Source organism: Heteronotia binoei, chromosome 17 (assembly GCF_032191835.1).
Source record: "Heteronotia binoei isolate CCM8104 ecotype False Entrance Well chromosome 17, APGP_CSIRO_Hbin_v1, whole genome shotgun sequence".
NCBI lineage: Eukaryota > Metazoa > Chordata > Lepidosauria > Squamata > Gekkonidae > Heteronotia > Heteronotia binoei.
Genome location: NC_083239.1, coordinates 14,538,950 through 14,561,911, shown reverse-complemented (window position 1 = coordinate 14,561,911; position 22,962 = coordinate 14,538,950). Strand labels below are relative to the sequence as shown.

Sequence of the window (22,962 nt, the reverse complement as noted above, 5' to 3'; positions counted from 1 at the left end):
GGGACATTGAGATCCTTCTTGTATAATTCTTCTGTGTATTCTTGCCACCTCTTCCTGATCTCTTCTGCTTCTGTTAGGTCCCTAGTACTTTTGTCCTTTATCATGGCCATCTTTGCACAAAACGTTCCCTTGATTTCTACAATTTTGCCTTGGATTTGCCTTGGATACGGACCGAGATCATTCTGTCATTTTTGAGATTGTATCCCATTACTGCCTTCCTCACTCTTTTGTTAACTATAAAGGCCACACCATTTCTTCTATGGGACTCTTGGCCACAATAATAGATGTAGTGATCATCTGAGTTAAATTCACCCATTCCCGTCCATTTTAGTTCACTGATTCACAAGATGTCGATTTTCAGTCTTGCCATCGCTTGTTTGACCACATCTAGCTTACCTTGATTAATAGATCTTACATTCCACATTCTGATGCAGTATTGTTCTTTGCAGCATCGGACTGTTCTTTCAGCATCAGACACCTCCACAGCTGAGCATCCTTTCGGCTTTGGCCCAGCCGCTTCACTCTTTCTGTGGTTACTTGAACACTCTTCCCCAGTAGCATATTGGGCACCTTCTGACCTGAGGGGCTCATCTTCCAGCGCCATATCTTTTAGTCTTTTGTTTCTGTTCATGGGGTTTTCTTGGCAAGAATATTGGAGTGGTTTGCCATTTCCTTCTTCAGTGGATCACATTTAGTCTGGATTCTCAGCTGTGGCCTGTCCATCTTGGGTGGCCCTGCATGGCATAGCCCACAGCCTCATTGAACCACGCAAGCCCTCTCACCATGACAAGGCAGCAATCCATGATAGGGACATCTAAACTACCAATCTGTAATCTACATTCTCACTTCGTATTGAGGTTGCAAACTGTGATTTTTTCTATGGTTGGAAATCCTGGTTTGGAGGTTGAATGGAAACCCCACAGTTCATTCACTTGGAGATAATGCTAAACTAAGACGTTATGCTAAAGGAAGTCAGTAATTGGTTCTGAATAGGCAAGGAGTGGGCGAGTATGAAAATATATAATTCATACAGGCAGTGCCAAGCTATGCCTATGTGGTGAAGTGCAGAACACATTAGAAATATCATGAGACTATGGGCTTTTTAGTTGGGGAATAATGCCTTTTTGTAAAATTATAAGTGCAACAAACTTAGTTCATGCACGCACTGAGTCTTTTATACTGTCATATAACTGACAGAAGCTAAATGTGATCTCTGGATTCTACTGAAAAGCAAATGTTCCATCTGTGGCATTATGTCAGTGATGTTGCATTCACACATGCAAGTAATTGCTTGATAGCCACAAGCATGTGTGAACCAGCCTTTAGAAGAGCTAAAGGCTAATGGCTCAAGAGTTTTATAAAAATGTGCAAATAAAGAAGATGATAGAATGTATCCACTACAACTAGGCTATTTTTGATCCTGGTGGACAGCCATGTTGGTCTGAAGCAACAGAACGAAGTTGGAGAGTCCAGTAGCACCTTTACGACTAACAATTTTATTCAGAATGTAAGCTTTTGTGTGCGTGCACACAGTACTGTACCCCATTTCATTGTCTGATGAAGTGTGCACGCACACAAAAGCTTACATTCTGAGAATAAAACTTTGTTGGGCTTAAAGGTGCAACTGGACTCCAACTTTGTTCCATCTTTGAAGGGGCATTATGACATCACTACCAACAGATCCATCAGAACAAATCCGCTGTTTCACAAATTCCATGGATGATAGATCCAGCAGCTGTGTTTCTTGGGGAGGGGTCAAGTGAGAGGCTTCTCCCCACAGTTGCAAGAGTGAATCTGTGAAATGTTTCCCCCTGTTTTCTATGACATGCCGACTAGAAATGTTGATGAGTTTGTAAAGATGTGTAGAATGGATGGTCGAGATCCAAACAATCATGCAAGTAGACCACATGGCCAAGGAAGGGGACTTTGGACTTGAGAGTTTTGAATAACCATTTTCTATGCCACACAGCCAACTGCTTTTGTAATGGAATGGTCTTCTCAAAGCCATTTTGTGATGCAGCCCAGAGAGTCTGCAATTTAAAGAAAAAAGTTGAAAGATCCAACTGGATGGGGGCTAAGATTTCTAACCTCTAGGTGGTGGCTGAAGATCTCCTTGGATTACAGATAATCTCCTGGTGACAGAGATCAGTTCACCTGGAGAAAATGGCCACTTTTGAAGGTGGACTTTATAGCATTATACACCATAAAAGTCTTGCCCTCCTTAGGCTCCACCCCCAAAATCTCCAGATATTTCCCAACCCCAAGCTGGCAACCCTAGTGGGAGCCTATCCCATTGGCATCCCTAAAGCAACTCTTCAGATCCGGCAATCGACGTAGTTTTGTTCATCTTGCTGTCTACTGTCTTGAAGGAAATATTACACTATTATAATTAAGCAAAACATATCCTGCATTGTCTGTTAGGCTCAGGAAATCCCCTAGCCTGCCCAGTTTCCTAGTGGTGATTGTATTCTTCATATAGTGGTAATATAGAGATTATAAAGAAACAGACCATTGAACAGGGAACACAAAAATATGTCTATATTTATTGAGTATTCTTCTGAAAAGTTCTGAAAGGGACAGTTTCTTAAGGGAATCTGCAAAGCTTGACCTAAACTTGATTAAAAAAAAAAAATTGGTCAAAGCCCATTGCTACCCTCAACATGGTTGAATTTATTTAAATAAGGATTTAAATTATAAGGAGAATGATGGTACACACTTTGGAACCCCAGTGGGGAGAAAAGCAGGGCATTAATGGAGTGCTGTTGGTTTATTTCTGTTGCAAAGACTGTGGTCTATCTAGTTTTTCCTTATAAATATCTACACATTCTTTATTCTTCTTATATGCAAGGATTTAGTTTGACACTATAATATTTTGCATGTTCTCCTTTTGTTACAGTGGAGATGGAACCATGAGAAAGAGCATGGTAATTGTAAAAAGAGTAGCCCCTCTTTTTCTAGCCCTGCTCCTGTGTCTCCAGCATACCTTGCAGAAATTGGACAGGTGAAGTTTTGCCAAGTGTGGCTATGAAGTGATGGCAAAAGCTTCACCCACTTAATTTGTTTGTCTGGCTACTATTAAAGTTTTGGGAGCACGACTGAAAATCCCGAGCAACTAGGTCTCCTGCTTCTCTGCCCTTCGTCCCCTCCACTGCTCAACATGATGGTGGGGCAAATGGAGGAAAGCCTTGCACCAATGATGCAGTGCAACTTCCAGCTTAAACTTGGAAACGATGTCATCATGCTGGCATGATGCTCTAGGAGCCCCCTATAACTCTATGATAAAATTCTCTGTCCCCACCCCTCCCTCTCCTGCCAATGCTGGCATCCTTACAGTGGCAATCTTAGTTGTTCATAGTCCTGTTTGAGCTTTATAGTGAATGCACATACATTCTACATGCACATGTGAACATCTGTTTGTAAGAAAGAGCCAACATGCATTCACATTACAAATGGAAAAGAGGATCACTATGTGGATAACGTGTGATTTCAGTTACATGTTTATCTTACATGCGTTGAATGTAACATGAGAATTACTTAACACACGTTAAGAAAAATCAAGTGTACATGGAACATGTGTGTTCACTGTAATGTGTGAACAAAACTAGTGTATTTGACATATATTTGTATGCTATAATTTAGGGTTTTTAAAAAATTTTCACCTCAGCGTTCTGCATTAACAAAGAGCTACATTTTCAGAATGTTTAAAATTCTACATGTGAACCCACAATCCCAAAGAAACCAATTGTTTGGCAGTGCAGTGTTCATTAATTTGAAAGATGGGAGTTGCGGGCAGTTGGGAATAAATTTAATTTCTCTTTTCTGCAAGTTGAGAAGAATCAAGGGTCTTGTTTTAGTGGTGACTGTTGCATTGGCTGTGTTTCTCAGCATAACTGGTATACTTGAACAGACTCGAGGATATTATTGGGAATAAATCCTGAGGAACATGTGACCTTTTTGTCCCAACTTTTTTTTATTGAGACAAAACCAGGGATGAGCTTTCAGGCGGCTGGAACGGCTGATGCTGCTAGGGGGCTCTCCAGTTCCAGCAAAGCTCTTCTGAGTTCACAACTCATGCAGACTTCCCTTCTTAGCAGCTCTCTATGGCTCTCCTGACCTCTAGGGGTTCGCTTCCTGTTGGAAGTGCTTCTTTTCCTGCAGCAGGTATATGCAGCAGGCTGGCTCTTTGTTAGCCAGTGCACTCCTCTTCCTCCCTAGATGCTTCGAAGGTAGGAATCGGTGAGCTGCTTTTCTGATCGTGTAAACTTAGACCTGGGAGGGAGCTCCCAGAAGAGCTGCAGTTCTTTTTTTCCCATGCTGAACAAGGTTTCTCAAACGTGGGAGGGGCAATGAGATTGACTTTGGTATCTCCCTCTTTACCTCATCCCCTTCCAATCAGTGCTGCTGTGAGCCTCAGTGATAGAGAGCAGTTCCTTCACCCCCTCGCCTCAGGCAGACAAATATCTCAGATTTTAATGGCACAGCCACTGAATTCTCATAAATTATTTGTCTACCCTCCTCCCCCCCCCCTGTTTATCAACTTGGAGGCATTCTATGTAAAAGTTTTTTAAAAACAGAAAATTGCTGGTAAAAGTTCTATAGATTCTTTAAGGTGTATTTTTATAAAATAAATAATAACAGGCTTGTAAAATAAACAGAAAGCAAATTCTAAAAGCCAGCTAGGTCTGACAGATTTCTGAAAAGTTACTTGGTGACTGAGTGATAGGTTTTCTAGTAATAAATTCAAACAGGAAACTTGACTGTTCATGTTGCAGAAAGCAAGAAAACGGAATATGTGATGTTATAAATGTGTGGCGTTTTACTGGTTTTATTTTATATATTTTTACTCTTTGCCTGAAGAGGCTCGAGGTAGGTAATATGTTTTTAAAACCAGGAGTAAGAGAACAGAATTAAAGGATGTTAATGAAAATCCTGAGTATGACTTTTGTTTATTGCTTTGTATATAGCATTTTTTCCTTTGTGACCTGAGAGTTCTATCAGTAATACTTGAAGAATCCTATAATATTATTGAATCTATACCACTGTTAAAAGATGTAAGATTGCCAGTGACCTCTGAGTGAATCCATGGGTGGAGACAGAGATTTGAATTGGGGATAGGGTTACCAACAGGCCTGGAGAAAAGTGTCCCTTTTAGTAGAAGCTGATGATGGGATGTTATTAACCTCCATGCAATGAAAAGTTTCAGCTGTCCATTTCCATACATTAAGACCTCTGTTAAAGAGACAGGGTCCGTTCCCCCCCCCCCCCCCCGGCTCCTTGCCAGCCTTAACTGTGGATTACCTTCCCTATAAGTACCTAACCAAATTAGCCAGCTTGGCTTGAGTTTCTGCTACCAGAAGCACTTCTGTCATCCTTTACCTGCAGAAGATTACTAGGATGGAACATGAAGGAACCATTGGGAAACCCTTGAGGTGACTGTCAAGAATATGGGGGGGGGGGGAGGTGGCAGTGTAAAGAAGTGCAATTGGGCTTGGGGAAGTGTGCCATCTCTGAGGAACACTGGCTACAAAGTTCAGGGCTAGCTGCTTAGAAGCTGTTTTGTGAACCAATTTGAGAATGTCACATGTGCATTGGCAAGAGGGACATCACGGCAGAAAGCTTTGGCATGCTCCCAATAGCCATATATTATCTTGAAGACATCTGAAGGGTACGGAGAAGTGTACAGACCTCTGTGTGTGGGTTGAACCTTGTGAAAAGCAGATTTCCCTGTCACAGGGAGAGTGCCCTGCATGCACATTGTTAAGGTTGCCAACTCAGGGTTGGGAAATGTCTGGAGATTTTGAGGTGGATAAAGGGGCTTGGGAGTGGGAAGGACCTCAGCAGGTTGGAATGACATAGAATCCATCCTCTGTAGGAGCCATTTTCTCCAGGACAACTGATTTCTGTTGCTGGAGATCAGATGCAATTCCAGGAGATTTCCAGGCACCTCCTGGATGTTGGCAACTAACCATTGTGCATGCATAGGGCTTTTTTGTGCCTTCTTGTGAAACAGCATGTGTGGATTGGAACATCACCACTACCACCATACCACTAACCGCCTCAGATATACATTGCATCTTCCTGGACTGCTGGGTGTGAAAAGAAGAGAATGAGTCCCAAAGGCCAAAAGAAGCCAGGACAGATCCCAATCCTGTGTATTTATCATTTCTAATGGCTCAGTCCTGTTAAGAAAAGTTACCCCATCTTTGCCTGCTTTTAATATAAAATATGTCAGGACAATGTTGTTGCCGGTTGGTTTTTCTACAGCCAGGAGCTAGTACAGTTACATTATCTGCTTTTATTTATTGTAGTAGCGCTATGCTGTGATGGTGATAATCTTATTTAGTGCTTCTGGCAAAACGGTGTGTTAATTGTTGAAAATTTGTTAGGTTTGTGGGTTGGGTTCACATTGTCCCCAGGAGCCTGAACTGCCCCCATTCTGTGCCATGGAAACCCATGTTAGGAAATCAGTGTCTTTCTCTCTTTCTTCGGAGTCCTTCCACCTTTTTGCTTCAGGTTTTGCTTATCTTCCTTGGCTTAAACAACTTCCCCTGCTGAAATGAAGGTTTAGTTACATGCATTTTGCATTTGCTTCCATTCCTGACTTCCTTTTCTCCTTCCTTGGATTCAGAGAGGGGCCCTTCTCCTGTATGAACTTGAATCTGCCCCATAATGAAAGTTTTCCACCACTGAGGCCCTGTTCTGTACGTTCCCACCTTCTGAAGCTGTTGGGCATCATGACCTTTTCTGCAGTGGTTTTGCCCAACGAGCACCTGATTTATTAAGTTTCAGGTGTTGGATTAAACATTTTCTACCCAGACTTTGGATTTTGTTTGTTCTTTATGAGTATGCCATTGCCCTGGAGTTGTCTTCTTTTTTTTCTTGAACCAGTATATAGTCTACTTGATTGTTTTGTTTCTTGAATTTTTGGATTTTAATTCATTGTTGGCTTTATATCTTGTCATTAACCACTCTGAAATGGGGAATAAATCTTTTAAAGAAATAAATAGAATAAAACACAATAAACTTACATTTTTGTCCTCTGTATAATTTTGTTTTTACTGAGAGTTGGGAAAGAGGGAAGGGTTTTTATTTTATATGAAACATTCAGAATAATGATGTGACCCTTTTCTCAATTGCAGTTTGAAGACAAAACTGATGCAGTTTTTGGAAACCTTGGAGAAAAACGTAAGCACTTGTTTCATTCCTTCAGTTACAACCTTCCTCTCTACATTTCTTGTGAATCACAGTTATTGTCCCTATGTTAGAATTCTCAAATCCTGGTTTCTTGTAGCTCAAGAGAGTGATCCACATATTGCAGAGTAACCAGAAATCTTCTTATGTCATCAGAAAATCTGAAAATTCCTTTCTAAAGTAAAATTCTTTTGGCCCCTTTGGGTTGCATCTAGACTAAATTGGCATTTTCCACCAGTTCTTCCCTTCCAGCTGCTGATACCTGTCATGCCAGTCTTGAGGGTCTCTTGCCCGCCAGAAATAGCAATTCATGGAAATCCCCTGTAGTGGGAGAAGGAGAAGTGGGAAAATTCCATTCCATAGATAGAAAATGGAATCTGGATGTAGCCTTTGGTTATTTGACTGCTCAGAAAAGATATATTTAGTCCAAAGCACACTTGATTAAGGAGCAAGATCCATTGAATAAATTCTTAGGATGACACTATTATTTGAATGCTCAAACACAGTCTTGTGAAGATCAAGGGTTTAAGAATGCCAGAAGAGACCTCAGTTATGAGCAAGGTTGATACTTAAGCTAATGACAAAAGCAAATAACATACCTGTTATTGTGAAACAAGGAAATCATTACACATTTTGGTGCCGTTTCTATAAATATGAATGATTCACTGGGAAGTTAATCTCTCTGGCTTTTAACCTGGAATGTCAGATTTGCTGTAGAGACATACATACATAAAGCATATCTGACAAAGGAAGCTCTGACTCAAAAGCTCCCACTCCAAAAATCTTGGTCTCTATAATGCTACCGGCCTCTAATTTAGTTGTTCTACTGAAGACCAATATGGCTACCTATTGAAACAATACATAAAATATGTAATTAATAACTTAGCATGTACAATTATACTGTTCGGCATGTTTTTGGAATTTAAAAGCATAAATGCAGGGTTGCCACTTTCAGGAAAGTCAGGGAAATGGAAATAGGTCAGGGAAAGTCAGGGAAATTGGTCTGAAGTCAGGGAAATTATGATTAAAATATATTCAAGCAGTGGATTTTTGACCTGCTGCAAGAGCATGATCTGTTCTTGTGGCAACTTGCATAGAGAAGTAGCAGAATACAAGTAAAATTTAATGATGCCCTTTCCCAGCTCCACATTTTCTCAGCTCCACCCCCAGCAACCAGCCTAATGTGTTTGTTGAGCTGTGTCCCTGCCTGTAGTATTTGCAAAGCAAGGCTATTTTAAATGTTTAGCAGTATAGAAACTTTAAACATCTAAGTGTTTTCATCCCTACCTGCTAGTACTGTATTTAACTTACATATAAAGATAAGCATGTTTTGGGGTCATGCTTGTGTTGCAAAAGAGTTTTGCCGCACAGTGTTGCAAAAGAGTTTTGCCGCTGTTGGATTTCACAAATAACTAGCACTTTCTACTCTACACCATACAAAGTAAATTTTGCAAATGTGATTGCTTTTTCCTGCTGGAGTTTACGGAGTACCAGCTATCTCACCCTCTTTCCTGACTTCTCCCATGCATGAGGGTTGCAAATGAGAGTTGTCTGCTTCTCTAGATTGCAGAAACTCTACCTCCTTTCTTGCTGCTGATCTGCTCATTACACCTTCTGGAACCAGAAAGTGAAAGTGAAACTTTCCCAGCTTTGGGCAAGTTCCTACTTGTTAGCATTCAGAGTTTATTTGAATTGAAGTTTGTATCTTGGTGTAATTTTTGGTGCAATTGCAAAACAGATGTTGCTGCAGTTAATGTTGAAAGAAGCTGATATTAAATCTCTTACTTTGACAAATATTTTCGCAGTGGAGACTTGTGTAGTTGTAGAGTGGAACATTTCATTAAGCCTTGCATTAATGCAACATGACCTATTCATTTTTTAACTTGCGGTTATATTTGAATGGTGGTCAGGGAAATTGACAAATGTTGGTCAGGGAAATAAAAAATAAGATTTTAGTGGCAACCCTGAAACGCCTTACAGTCCAATCCTAAACAGAGTTACACTCTTCTAGGTCAGAAGGCTGCATGTGCTGAGCATTGCATTCTTCCCTTTTTACGAACAAACTTACAAATATGCTCGGCATTCCTGCTGCACCTTATGTAGCCTTAGCACACATATTCTTACTTTTGCTATGTGAGAAGCTGAAATTAGGAAACAAATGTCATACACAAAAGAAAATATATTATTAGAATATCTAAGTTAAACTTGGTATAATGTTGAAAACTCTGGTCTCCTTAATAATATATTATCAAATATATTACAATTAATTGTTGCCCATAAAAATAACCATGAAAATATGTTTAAAACATATTTTAAACAGTGTCCTTAGAAATTATCTAATGCTGTTGATTGTCTTATATTTAAAAATTGTGCTTCACATTTTGATTGCATAAAACCCTTTCTTGAAAAACATTTCTCCTGCCCAAAGAGTGTATTTTCATGGACACCACCCCTCAACTTCCCAAATGTTTCATTGGGAAAAAACACTGTTCAAGTAACACACTACATAAGACATGCTTTTGGGCACAGACATAAGAGTCCCCTTCCACTCACAATCAATACTCCCTCTAAGCTATGGAGCCTTGTGAGCAAAAATTCTACTTTGTGAGCTACTGCATAAATTAGTTTGCTCTGGGACCATTTTTCCTGAGCTAAGACAAAAATGTGTGAGCCAGAGGCTAAATAACTGTGAGCTAGCCCACACTAACTCAGCTTAGAGGGAACATTGCTCACAATGTATTCAGCCTCATATCTGCCTCCAGAATCCAAATGAGAGTGATTTCTCAAGACCTCCAATTTTCCTCCTCTCCAGGTGCTGACCTTGTTCATACGGAAATGGCTGAGAAAACAGTCCATGGTCTAAGCCCTGCCTTTGACAGCATAGCCTACAGAATGCAGAACCGGACAGGCTCTACAAACTCGCTGCTGGATGACAGCGATTACTTCCTGAACTCGGGGGATCTTACAGGGATTCCTGTTGTTGGGAGTGATAATGAGGATGAACAGAACTTTGCCCCAAAGGATGGTCTCCCTTCTGCCATTCGCCCAGACGATAGCCGAGGAGACGGGCGGAGGGTTCGGGATCATGCCATGGACAACGAGAAAGACTTGCAAATGCAAAATATGATCCAGAAGGACCTCTCTTCCCCTTTTGACAAAGGACCCCCTGTATTTAAGCCCATTCGGAAAGATTTCAGCATAGCAAGAGATGATGGTAAGGAGGCTTTTTTGTCAAAGGAGAAAACGAGAGAAGGACCTTTTCAGGAGCGGGATAAACGCTTAGAGAAAGTGCCGAAGGATTTGGATTCAAGATTGAAAAGCAGTTTTCTCAATAAATCAGGTAAATGTTCGATCACTTAGAGACGTACATAGAGCAAGCTCTTGATCAGTTCCTGTTTGTTTTTCTGTGGTTTGGGCAGGAAACTTGCTGTTGGATTGGACCAGATCAGTCTCTCTCTCTCACTCAGCTAGATTTGTGAACCATTAAGGGCAATGGACTCCTTTTGTCTCACAGCAAGAACTGCCTTTGCCCTGACCTTGATGGCCCTAGCAAGCCCAGTCTTGTCAGATCTTGAAAGTCAAGCAGGGCCCACTCTGGTTAGTACTTGGATGAAAGACTACCAAAGAAGTCCAGGAATGCTATGCAGAGACAGGCAATGGCAAACCACCTCTGTTTGTTTGTTTCCTTAAAACCCTCATAAAGGGTCACCATAAGCCGACTGTCACTTGACAGTAGTGTCCACCACCAAGTACTTCATCTAGTTATTTGTTGAACATTTATGAACTTTTTCAGAAATTAAAGAATAAAGGTCAGAGGCCACCAAGGCCTGCTAGATGATTTTAATTCCTTCAGATACAGTCTTCACGTAATATTCTTAAAAGCCTCACCAGAGACTTCACACAAGTTTTGCAAAATTTTGCCAAATGTTGTTAACGGAATCTATGCTTCCCCCATAGTTTCTAATCAAGTAGAAGAAACATTACGGATGCAGTTAGCACCACAAACACCAGATGTTAACTTCAGGGTAAGTTGTTGCGTTTTCTTCTGCATAACATAGTACAGGGGTGGCCAGTAGTAGCTCTCCAGATTTTTTTTGCCTACAACTCCCATCAGCCCCAGCCAGCATGGCTGTCATTGGGTGAGGTGTTCTGATCTTAAAGAGGGAGGTCAAAGGAGAAGGGTCTAGGAAAGGTGGAAGAAGCAGTGACCTAGGAGACGAGGTGCCAAATTGTATGAGAAGGAAAGGGACTTTTAGAAAGAGAGGGTGATCCATAGCAATAAAGGGAAGAGTCTGAGGATGGAAGCAAAAATTAGAAATGTAGAACATCTGGACCAGCAGATGTGCTGCTGGCTGAAGTTTCCGATTTGACATAAAACATCCAGCCAGTTTGCTCAGCTGGATTCCCTTCTAATTTATGCACCCTGCCTGATTATTCATATGAAATTTTAGCACCTTTCTGTCTGCAGTGTCTTCTTTTTTAACATTACCAGAGGAAGATTTTATTATTGAACAGCTGTAACTATTCAGAGGGAGAAACTAATGAAATAAGGATTGTCTTCTTTAAGCTTTTTTTTATTTTTAAGGTGTGGGCCAAAGTAGAGTTTGCATCTTTGGAATTGGTTTGAAAACAATAAATACAATGGAATGGAATCATATTTGGGGAGGGAAGGAATGTGTGTTCCCAGATGTGCCTGCTAACAAAATTCTCATTGCTCTTGCATGCCAGGAGTCTAACTATCCATTTGCTATCAAGGAATCAGTCAGTCAAGATCTCGGGAATTCCTATGCACCAAATATCCGAATAAAGGAAGAGCCTTTGGACAATGACTATGACAAGGCGCTGGCGCCTCAGCAGGGGCTGCTGAACAAAATTAAGGATGAACCAGAAAATACTGAGGTAAGAAGAGCCTGTATTCCTGATAGTGGTGACTGCTGTGTGGCTCAAAAGCCTTTCCTCTCTCTTGAGGCTGCCTTAAAGCTGAGCTTGAAGGGGAATAGGTTGGAGTCTTGGAGTCTTTTTGATATTATTATTGGATCACACGGAGGATTTCCACAGATGGGAGGAATTTCTACATAGGAGTGTAATTAATTAATTCTCTCTCTCTCTCTCTCTCTCTCTCTCTCACTCACACACACACACACACACGTGCACACATACACACACTGCTTGTGCTGCAGCCTCAAATAACTCCTGAAATGCTTGCCGGGGGGGGGGGGCTCCCAGGAATAGATTTTGGTGGGGGGGGGGGAGTCAGAGGACTGTGCAGGAGTTGGGGTGTGTCACCAAAATCTCCTCTTCTTACACTGATAGAAATCCCCCATTGAATCCCTGAGTCAGAGCTTTAATGTTTTTTCAGGTAGCTTTCTGTATAACTTGGATTTGTGAATTGGAGGATATTGGCAGAAGCCATGGGCAATGTGGCTGCTGTTCACATTGTGTGCCAGGGGAGGGGACTGTCATGGCAGGGTTCTTTGGGCAGGTTTGCCTCCTCATCAAACTGGAGGAAGATTCCATGAGTCAGATATGGTCCGGAACCAGCACGGGTTGGGTGTTGCTAATCTTACTGGCTGGAATTGATCTTTGTTTCAGGAATATGGCCGGCAGCCAAAAGCTCAGGAAGGGGAGCTGAAGATAAGTGCTGTGTTTTCGGTCAGCGGTAGTCCTCTCGGTAAGTACATGGGAACACTGAAGGGGAGAAGGGTGTGGAATGGCAACCAGTACATTTATTGCATCACAAAGAGGTCATGCTTTCCCTCACTCCTGTTCCAAGAACTGCAATAGTAGTGGACTTTCTTCTCTCTTTTTTTGGGTAAGCTCCACAGCTGACGTCGAGTTTCCCACCCAATGCCCCTCCCTCTGGCATGAACAAACTGCTTCCTTCGGTCCCAAGTGCAGCAGTTCGTGTTTCCTGTTCGGGCTGCAAAAAGATCCTCCAGAAGGGGCAAACAGCATATCAGAGGAAAGGTTCCACTCAGCTCTTCTGTTCCACACTGTGCCTGACTGGATACACGGTTCCAGCCACCCGACCACCAGCTTCTACCAAGAAAACCTGTTCCAGCTGCTCAAAGTAAAGAAGCCCATGGCAGTGATTAACATTCTTGTGTATCTTGCTAAAGGTGGCCAGATCTGAAGAAGAAAAGGGTGGAGGGATTGATGGGATGTTCTAGCCTGAGGGCCATAGCCAGGGTGCAGCCAGCAGAAGCCTGGGAAACATTGGGGATGGATTGGTGCTGCTCCTGGAAAAAACCCCAGGAGTGACATTACGCCTCCAGCCCTACTACTTGCCCTTTTAACCAGTGCTGCTGGGGACTGAGCATGAGATCATCTATGTGCAGTGTGCGTTCTCTGTTGCCTCTCCCTTCAGTAGCTGTGCTCATGTGTTAGAGTGGACACATGTACAACCTTCATGTGCATGGATACCCTATTTATAAGGAAGAACCAACATGCAGTTGTTTTATTTATTTTTATTTATTTATATCTTCTGTTTCTTGCTGAGACTCGAGGCAGGTTACATGGCTAAAAGCAATGTAGTGAGATAGGATGAGACATCTAACAAGCAATGCAACAGGACTAGGATTACCAGTTAGAAACAATGCAAAAAAGTATCAGACATAATATGTCAAACAAAGCAGAATGTGGAACTCCAAAGCAGAAAATCATGTAGCAAGAGCAGGTTAGTATATACAGTAGATGGGTAATACTACATGTTTAAACAGTGGTGTAGGCTTTTGATTCCCTTTATGAGAGTGCTTTCCTGACCCACTCTGTTATCCTACAACCATATTCTCTTTATTAAAATCCCCCCCCCGAGCAAATTCTGTTTTTTACATAGTTTGTGTTTGCTTTACAAATGAATGCAGAGACAAGTACCTGGATAAATGTGCATTTTATCTTTTTTAGTTCTTCAGGTGTGCATGTGTTGAATGTCATATGGAAATTACTCCAACATGGATATAAAGAAAAATACACAGATTGTATATGTATTCACTGTAACTTGTGAACTGGGCTGCTATGTGTGGCATTTTTGTTTTGTGTTTATGGGGAATTTCAAATCCAAGACAGTTGAGAAATTTCTTCTCCTTTAAATTGTTCAGGGAGATTCTTAACCCAAAGGATGTGATCACTGCTCAGTTCGACAACACAAACTCCAGCAAGGATTTCTGCAGTCAGTCGTGTCTTTCCCTGTATGAGCTGAAAAGGAAGCCTGTTGTCACTATCCACACGAACAGCATTTCCACCAAGTGCAGCATGTGCCAGAAGAATGCAGTGGTAACTGAGTTTGCAAACCAGGTGGTTGGGCAGTGGGCAGGGTTCCTGTAGAGGCTGTGGACATTGAGCTCCTATAATTCTTTACTGAAATCCCTGTTAAGTTACAAAACTTCCTGAGCAGCCTTAAAGTCAGTGCACTCTACCTCAAGAAGACATTTTAAGACTGTGTACTATTCTCTGAACACTGAAGAAGCAGAAAATGAAAGTGATTTTCTTGTACCCTGTCCAGAATAGTTTCTAGATTCAAAGAAGAGACAGATTAGAAATTTGGGGGATGGTGGAAAAAGGATGAGTAGGATTTCTTTGGCTGTGATCACCTCAGCAAGCAATTTCACTGCAATTAAAAGAATGTCTCATGTATCTTCAGCCTTCTTAAAGCAGCATTTGGGGGGTGGAATGTATAAACCCCAGTACACAGCTCTGTTGAAAGTAGTGTTTTGGGGACAGGGCATAGGGGACACTGGCAGCACACATACCATGGTTAATTTCTGCTGGGAACTGGAAACAAGGTCATGTCACTCTAAGAATCACTGGGAACAGTATGGAAAAATTATTGTTTCTAGTTATGCCAAAATGCCATAACTTCCCCAGAAGTGACAGATGTCAGACTGCATGCAATGCTGGTATTTTAAAAACAATTTTCTCCTAACACTGTTTGCAGTGGTGGCAAACAACAGAGGTTGCCAGGGAACCTTAGTTGAAAGTCTGAGATGGCATTTGCTTTGGTCAGCATGCAAGGACATGCTGCGGAAGGTTCAAGGAGCAAATAGTGTCTTCTCAGAATGGAGAGCCATTCATGTAAAGCAGAGACAGGTGATGTCAGGAGACTTTTATGCACTGTTGTTTGCAGAACAGGAAAGTTTCTGCTGTTTCTTGTGTGACAAACTTTAGTTCTCCCTCCCCCCCATCCCATTTTCAGATTCGGCATGAAGTGAACTACCAGAATGTCGTGCACAAGCTCTGCAGCGATGCCTGCTTCTCTAAGTTCCGCTCAGCGAACAACTTGACCATGAACTGCTGTGAAAACTGTGGGGGTTACTGTTACAGTGCCTCGGGGCAGTGCCACATGCTTCAGATAGAGGGACAGTCCAAGAAGTTTTGCAGCTCAACATGTGTCACTGCATACAAACAGGTTAGGGTTTCTTCCCTGTCTCTCTGTCTTTCTTTGTTTTGTTTTTTAAACACAGCTCCCATGTTCACTGTTCAGCTGTCTGGGGGAAGGGGAGGAGAGCCCCAGCGTTTCCCTTGATAAGCATGTGAGAAGTGGTATGGACTACCTGCATGTGGAGAAGCTCGCTTTGGTTCCCTGAGAAGGTGGTGGGCTATAACTGTGGCAGTTTTTCCACTAAATGTTTATTTTAAATGACTTTTATTTATTTAAAAGTCTATCCCGCTTCACCCTACTTTAGCATTGACTTCCAACGGGATTGTAAGATTTGAAAATAAGAGCAGACAGTGTTGCCAGGACAGTAGAGAAAAACATCAGGGAAAGGCATCAGCCAAAACGTAGTGGTTAGGGAGTCAGACTCTCATCTGGGAGACCCGACTTTGAATCCCCACTAGAGCTCAGTGGGTGACCTTGGTGTAGTCCAGGAGATCCCAGCTGTTTTTGAGCCTGTGGTTCAAAACCACGGTGTGGTTGGGTACACCCACAAAATGACTGCCACAGGGCATGGGGCCAGCCACAAAATGGTTTTCACAGTAAAGATCTTTATGCAGGGGTGGCAGCTGCTGCCAAAGCAGTGTTTCTAAAAATCAACAGAGCCAATAAAATCTCTTGTGTCCAGTCAGAATACCTACTGATAAAGGCCCTACCCACTTTCTTAAAATGTTTGGTGGACCCCAAGAAAGGTGTTGGCAGGTAGCATGGTGCCCATGGGCACCACATTGGGGACCCCTGGTGTAGTCACACCCTCTCTGCCTAGCCTTCCTCACAGGGTAGTTGTGATGATAAAATAGAGGTGAGGAGATCAATGTAAGCTGCTTTGGGTCCCCCACTGTGGAGAAAAGCAGGAAATAAATAAATAACATTTGTTATGTTAGGGCCCAAAAACAAACGCAGCAGAGGGTGATTTGCAGCAAATATCAGCTGTAAGGAGGGTTGTGTTGGAAGAGCAGCAGGTGTGGGGTTTAAGCAGTTCTTTCCTACTTAAAGATGTGAAATTTCGGGAATTTTTAAAGTCACGGGGTGACGGCATACATTTCCATTTTGTTTCTTTTTCTTTTCCCTAACGGAAAGTTTGGGAAGAGCAGAAAAATATGCAGTATTTTAGTAATAACTGTAAACTCATTTTACTGCTTTTATAACATTAACAATGCATATCCTAAGCAGAGTCATGCCTTTCTAGTGGACTAGAAACAAAACTGCAAATACAGCCAATATGAGAGGGAGCAAGAGAGCTGCAAACTGCTGCACGGTATGCTACCTTAGCACATATGTTTTAGTGTTGACCTACTGAGAGGTAGGAAAGGTTGAAAGGAGAAAATGCAAAAAATAGGTATTATTTGTAGAGAAACTGTCCCTTGTAGTTGCTATAAGACTATAGCAACTATAAAATCTTCACAGTTACAGTATATCCTTGTAAATATGTTGCATATGTCAAAAATATTCACAGGAGCTGTATTTTTAAATCTAAAGCTATAGGTTCATACTGCATGTCTCAAGTGACCAGACCTTAGTTCTGAACAGGAAACAAAAATTATTGGAGTTTCTTTAGGGCTCTGTTAGAAAAAGATTGGAAAGGTCAAGGCTGATGGTGGTCTTATCCCTGCCCCCAATCTACTACTTCCTGATGTTGATCTACTGTTAGTCACATGGCCTCTTTCTAGTGATTTATTGGACACTTGGAATTTTGGCCTCATTGACATGAGATTCTTGGGTAGAAGTACAGCAAAGATAAGTAAGAGTGTACTGTTTTACTAAACAACACCTTAGCAAGGTTTGAGCATGCTGTTCTTATTTTATGTGCATATTTTTTTGTGACCTCTCAAACTTGTCCAGATGGCTAATTTGTGAAGTAAATAAACCTGTTTCTGGTCCCAGCAAAAGACCCTGTCATATTACTCTTTCCTCAGAAATCAGCAAAAATCACTCCTTGCGCACTGTGTAAATCGCTGAGGTCTTCAGCTGAGATGATTGAAAGCACTAACAATGTTGGGAAGACAGAGCTCTTTTGCTCTGTGAACTGCCTCTCTGCACACCGAGTCAAAATGGTCACATCTTCAGGTACGACACCGCTTTGTTCTTCCTCACTTAATGCTCTTCTGAAAGCAGAACATTTTTAAAAGTTTCATGTTTGCTATGATTTTCCTTTACAAGCCTGTGTGTCTGGGTGTTGTTTTCTCCAACAGGTGTCCAGGTCCAATGTAACAGCTGTAAGACCTCAGCCATCCCTCAGTATCACCTAGCTATGTCTGATGGGAGCATACGCAACTTTTGCAGTTATAGCTGTGTGGTAGCTTTTCAGGTAGGTCTTGACTTTTTTTAACAGCATCATTTATTTATTAACTTCATTTATGCCCTGCCCTTCTCTCCGCGGAGGACCCACAGTAGTTTACTTTGTTCTCCTCTCTTCCATTTCGTCTTCACAATGCTTGCCTACTGAGGCAGGGTAAGCTGAGAGTGTGTGACTGGCCAAGGATCACTCAGCAAGCTTCCAAGGCAGAGTTTCAGATCAGTTCCTAATCAGACAGTCTCAATACACTTCTGATGACTGTACTGTGGGGCAAATCGTCATTGGGGCCTGTTTCAGAACTTCCCAAGGGCATCTGGCTGTTCACTGTTCAGAGTGGAGTGCTGAACTCAGTTGACCTTTAATTTGATCCTGCATAGCTGTATGTTTTCACACATACCCTTTTCTGATAAAAACATTCCAAGTAGCTTTCAATGCTTAAGCACTGGCTTTCCTTGGCAAGTGGCCACTTCCATGATCTTTTCCAGTACCCTGATTTGGTACAAAGATGGATGGTGGTGGATGGGCAGGGATGGGCTTATCCCCACAATGGCTGACATTTGCTTCCTCTCTAACTCTACTAGAACTTATTCAACAAGCCCGCAGGAATGAACTCCTCAGTGGTGCCCTTGTCGCAGGGCCAGGTGATTGTCAGCATCCCCTCGGGACCAACGGTTTCAGCAGCGGGCAGCACTACCTCAACGGTCTCCCCCAGCTCTGTGAGCAGCTCAGCTGCGGCCGGGCTCCAGAGACTCGCTGCCCAGTCCCAGCAAGTTACCTTTGCCCGCACAGTTGTCAAACTCAAGTGTCAACACTGTAACCGCCTCTTTGCAACCAAGCCAGAACTGCTTGATTATAGGGTAATTAACATTTGTTGTGTGGATGTGCATGTGTGAGCCACAGAAAGAGAACCTGTAACTGTTACCAGAAGCCTATGTACAGGCAGGACCTCTGACCTAAATGCATAAATAGAATATTTGCATGATTTGTTCTTTGGGGATTTTGCATAATTTATTCTGGTTTAGCTAGGCAGGGGAGGGGCAAGGACATAGAAAGATCCCAGGTGGATCAGACCAGTGGTCCATCTAGACCAGCATCCTATCTCATACAGTGGCCAACCAGCTACTCCTGAGGGCCAGCTAGCAGGGTGTAGAGGCTTCCCCAGATGTTGCCTGCTGACACTGGGATTCAGAAGCTGACAGCCTCTGAATATGGAAGTTCCCTTTAATCATCATAGCTAGTAGCCACTGATAGACCTCTCCTCCATTCATGTCTAATCCCCTTTTAAACCTCTGTGCCTGTGGCCGTCCTCTGGTAGTGAAGGACACTGAGGTCCCAGCCCTAAAGCCATTAGAGACCTTACTTTGGCCACTTTTCTGGCTCCTGCTCTGTTTAAATTTTAAATTCTCAGGATGTTGGATTCTGTGCTTGCTGGCACATTCTGTGCTCTCACAGAATCACAACACATACAGTCTTTGGTTTATAGGCCCTGGGAAGGTGTCGGCATGACCTTTGTACTGATAGTTGAATGAAAGTTGAGTGAATTTGCTTTCTTCCCAAACAAGGGCATGATGGAATGTCACCCTTCCTAAATCCACCAAATGGTGGAGGTATCATTTTTACGATTCTCACTCAATTACAGGGCAAAATGTTCCAGTTCTGCGGGAAGACCTGCTGTGACGAATACAAGAAGATAAACAGCGTCATGTCGATGTGCGAGTACTGTAAGATTGAGAAGATTATCAAAGAAACAGTGCGGTTTTCAGGCATCGACAAGTCATTCTGTAGTGAGGGTAAGGAGGGACAAGACTGAGTCATGTGTGAGGTGAACATCCCAGTAATTTAGGGCTGGCAAGATTTAGCGATAAAACCTCTCACTTTGGGACCTAAGAGAGTTTGTAAGGAGTTGGATCTGTGATCCTCAAGGGAAAACAGTCTGACAAAAATTCTTGTGTTGCTGATTCCTTTTCTCAAGCTTCTACTTCAATTGCTGTCAGATACTGGTACATGTTTCTACACCATCCATATTCTGGAGTGAAACTTTGCCATCAGTTGGGGTTCTTTGGTGGGCGGGGGGGAGAAGGAATACTTCACTATTGCAAACCATAAGTTCTGCAAACATAATGAAGCTGTCCTTCCTACTTCCCTTTTGGGGAGAGGGGGTTTTCTTCATTCACAAGGATGGTGAAACAGCATAACGTGTGACCTTGTGGTCCTTCTGTGGCTGCTTCTGTGACCTGGGAAGTACGCCTTAGTGTCACAACTGGGATTTGTGAACTCCCTGATCCATGAATGAAAGTGGTAGCTCAAAAAAACATCAGAATAATCTGTTCCTGTGTGTATTTGCAAGCATATTTTCAGACTTTTTCTCTGCAGCCAGAGTGACTAGAACCTTTGTTTTTTTAAAAAATGTGCCCACATCTCCCATGTGCCATAAACTGGTGATGCTGGCCATCTTATTCCTGTACATCATAGCTGGTTTTTGAAAAACTTCTTTAGGCTTTGTGTCGCAGAGTAGTTTCATCCCTGAAAAGAGTTTACTCTTAAAAGCTGAGGGATGTGTTTTGGAGCGGGGGGGGGGGGGGATTATTTTTGCCTGGTGGTTCTTTGTTCTCCTCTCTGATGCTATTTTTTGTTTGTTTTTAGGCTGTAAGCTGCTGTATAAGCATGACTTGGCCAAACGTTGGGGTAACCACTGTAAGATGTGCAGCTACTGTTTGCAGACGTCTCCCAAGCTGGTTCAGAATCACTTTGGGGGCAAAGTGGAGGAGTTCTGCTCAGAAGACTGCATGTCAAAATTCACGGTTTTGTTCTATCAGGTTAGCCGCTCTGGAGACAAATTTCTCCTGGGTTTTGGTGCGGGGAGGGGGACAGTGTCTGCAGTTCTGGGAGCATTGTTTTTAGGTGTGATTTCCTAGCAATTGCAGAATGTGTTGCTTCCCCCTAATACCATAGTTAGGTAGTTGGGCATCTTTCTCCAGCTCTGATGCTCACCTCCAGGATGGTTAAATTTAGTATTCTTTAAAATCAAGCATCCTGTATCTGTTATACCCGCACAGCTGTCTGCAGGGAGTGAGGGATGGGGAGAGCTTTGCTTTCTAAAAGGATGATGGTGACATCATTTCTGCTGGTTGCTGAGTGCCAGCTAAATAGTTTTTAAAGAAAACCAGAGATTCTAAAAACAATTCCCTGCCTGTTCTCTCTGTCCTCCTTTCTCTCTTCTTTGTAGATGTCCAAATGCGACGGCTGCAAAAGGCAGGGGAAGCTCAGTGAGTCCCTGAAATGGCGAGGGGAAATCAAGCACTTCTGCAACTTGCTTTGCATTCTCATGTTTTGCAATCAGCAGTGTGCATCAGACCCACCCCCACCTCCACTGCCACCTCCGCCTCCACCCTCCCAGAACAACACAGGTACGAGAAGTCTCCACTTAGTCCTTCCTTGGCTTGTGAGCGGTTGCTGTGGGGCAGATTTTGAACCAGTGAATGTGTCACACAGTGGACTTCCTGTGTGTGTCTGTGTGTGTGTGAGAGAGATAGAGATGCTTCCATTGCTGCTTCTAGCTGTCCTCATTTTCCTGAAACTAGACAACCAGACACCCTCCTTTGTGAAGGAGCATGCAGTCAGCCTGCAGTGTGGGGTCCCATGAATGTCAGAGTCATGTGAGCATTCAGTTCAAAGCCATCTCCTCATGTTTTGGCTTGAATTTACGGCCCTTCTGCTGGAAAAATTTACCACTTTCAGATTTTGAGTAGGAGTGTCTGAAATCCAAAATGCTCAGACAAGAGGCCTTTAGTTCTCTGTTCTGGTCAACAGATAACAGTTCTGAGCTTAAAGGTGGAAAACAAACATCAAGGATCAATTTGCTGAATAACATGCAATATCTCCCCCTTCCCCAAATAATCTGAATTGAAAGTGACAATTCCAGTCCTACATTGGTATTAAATTCCAGCAAAATAATAAACAAGTCTGGGCAGTCATGAACACATATGTTAATATTCAAATGAGATATTTTTAAAGTGAGGCTGGGGGGAGTTGATAAAAATAAAAATTAATATATTTTCAACAACGGGAAAAAGAAGTTCAAGTTTATTTAGTTCAAGTAATGACTTCTTTCAGGCTAAAGAGAGAGAGTAAATCTAACCAAGCTATGGCTGTTTGGATCGCCCTCTGCAAAGAGAAAAAGAGAGAGAAGTTGTCTGAATTCACGATAAAAATAAGAGTCTTATTTCTCTTTTAGTTATAAGGGTTTAATTGCCAGTATAATTCTTCAGAGCCCCATTAGATAACATTATGATTGCTTGTTTAAAACATAGGGAACTGCAGTCCCTTTCACAATTGCTCTGCTGATCTCAATGCCTCTTAGACTGATAACTGTAGGATGCACAGCAGGTTGGGTTCAAACTCACAGTCTTCAGTCATTTGGTCTTGGGGGCACACTACCTGCAGCAACAGAATCCCCCTTTCCAGGTAGTTTGCAAGGGCTAGTGCACTTTGGGGCTGGGTCGCATGTACATGTTCATCAGTATGATTGCATCATCAGATGGCCACCTGCATGTATGAATCACAGATTTAGTGCAAGAGGTAAAGCTTCCTTGATGCCTCACATTATTGAAATACCATGCCCTTCTGCAGCTGATTCATACATTTTTCCTACTCTTGGTTCTTCATTAATCAAGCACATGTACACATCACATTAACATCCTCACAACGCCATCTCTTTCTGCTCCTTCTCTCCAGCAAATCTTTCCATGACACCAGCATCTTCAGCAGGCCCTCCTCCCTCTCTCAGGAAGGATTCCACCCCAGTTATTGCCAATGTGGTTTCCCTCGCCAGTGCACCAGCTGCCCAACCCACAGCAAATTCCAATAACGTTTTGCAAGGTATTTATGTTATGTATGTATTTATTTCATTTATATCCTGCCTTTCTTCTCAGTGGGGTCCCAAAGCAGCTTATCTCATTCTCCTCCAATTTATCCTAACACCCCTTTGAGGTAGGTTATTCTGAGAGACAGTGACTGGCCCAAGGCCACCCAGCAAGCTTCCATG

At 42.5% G+C, this 22,962-nt stretch overlaps 1 protein-coding gene across 4 annotated transcripts in view; it reads left to right on the top strand.

The window, feature by feature from the left end:
• Positions 1 to 22,962, top strand: part of ZMYM4 (zinc finger MYM-type containing 4) — a 64,755-nt gene that overhangs the window by 19,271 nt on the left and 22,522 nt on the right. For 2 of the 4 annotated variants that reach the window (XM_060258646.1, XM_060258649.1), the window contains exons 2-16: positions 7,140 to 7,185; positions 10,004 to 10,531; positions 11,149 to 11,216; positions 11,920 to 12,090; positions 12,784 to 12,862; positions 13,009 to 13,261; positions 14,289 to 14,463; positions 15,383 to 15,595; positions 17,539 to 17,689; positions 17,815 to 17,930; positions 18,500 to 18,775; positions 19,558 to 19,708; positions 20,562 to 20,734; positions 21,145 to 21,325; positions 22,653 to 22,796. In XM_060258646.1, coding sequence (XP_060114629.1) covers positions 7,140 to 7,185; positions 10,004 to 10,531; positions 11,149 to 11,216; positions 11,920 to 12,090; positions 12,784 to 12,862; positions 13,009 to 13,261; positions 14,289 to 14,463; positions 15,383 to 15,595; positions 17,539 to 17,689; positions 17,815 to 17,930; positions 18,500 to 18,775; positions 19,558 to 19,708; positions 20,562 to 20,734; positions 21,145 to 21,325; positions 22,653 to 22,796 — 2,725 coding nt within the window. Of the gene's footprint in view, positions 1 to 4,128; positions 4,237 to 7,139; positions 7,186 to 10,003; positions 10,532 to 11,148; positions 11,217 to 11,919; positions 12,091 to 12,783; positions 12,863 to 13,008; positions 13,262 to 14,288; positions 14,464 to 15,382; positions 15,596 to 17,538; positions 17,690 to 17,814; positions 17,931 to 18,499; positions 18,776 to 19,557; positions 19,709 to 20,561; positions 20,735 to 21,144; positions 21,326 to 22,652; positions 22,797 to 22,962 lie in introns of those variants that run through there. The other 2 variants (XM_060258647.1, XM_060258648.1) reach the window with 2 other exon arrangements.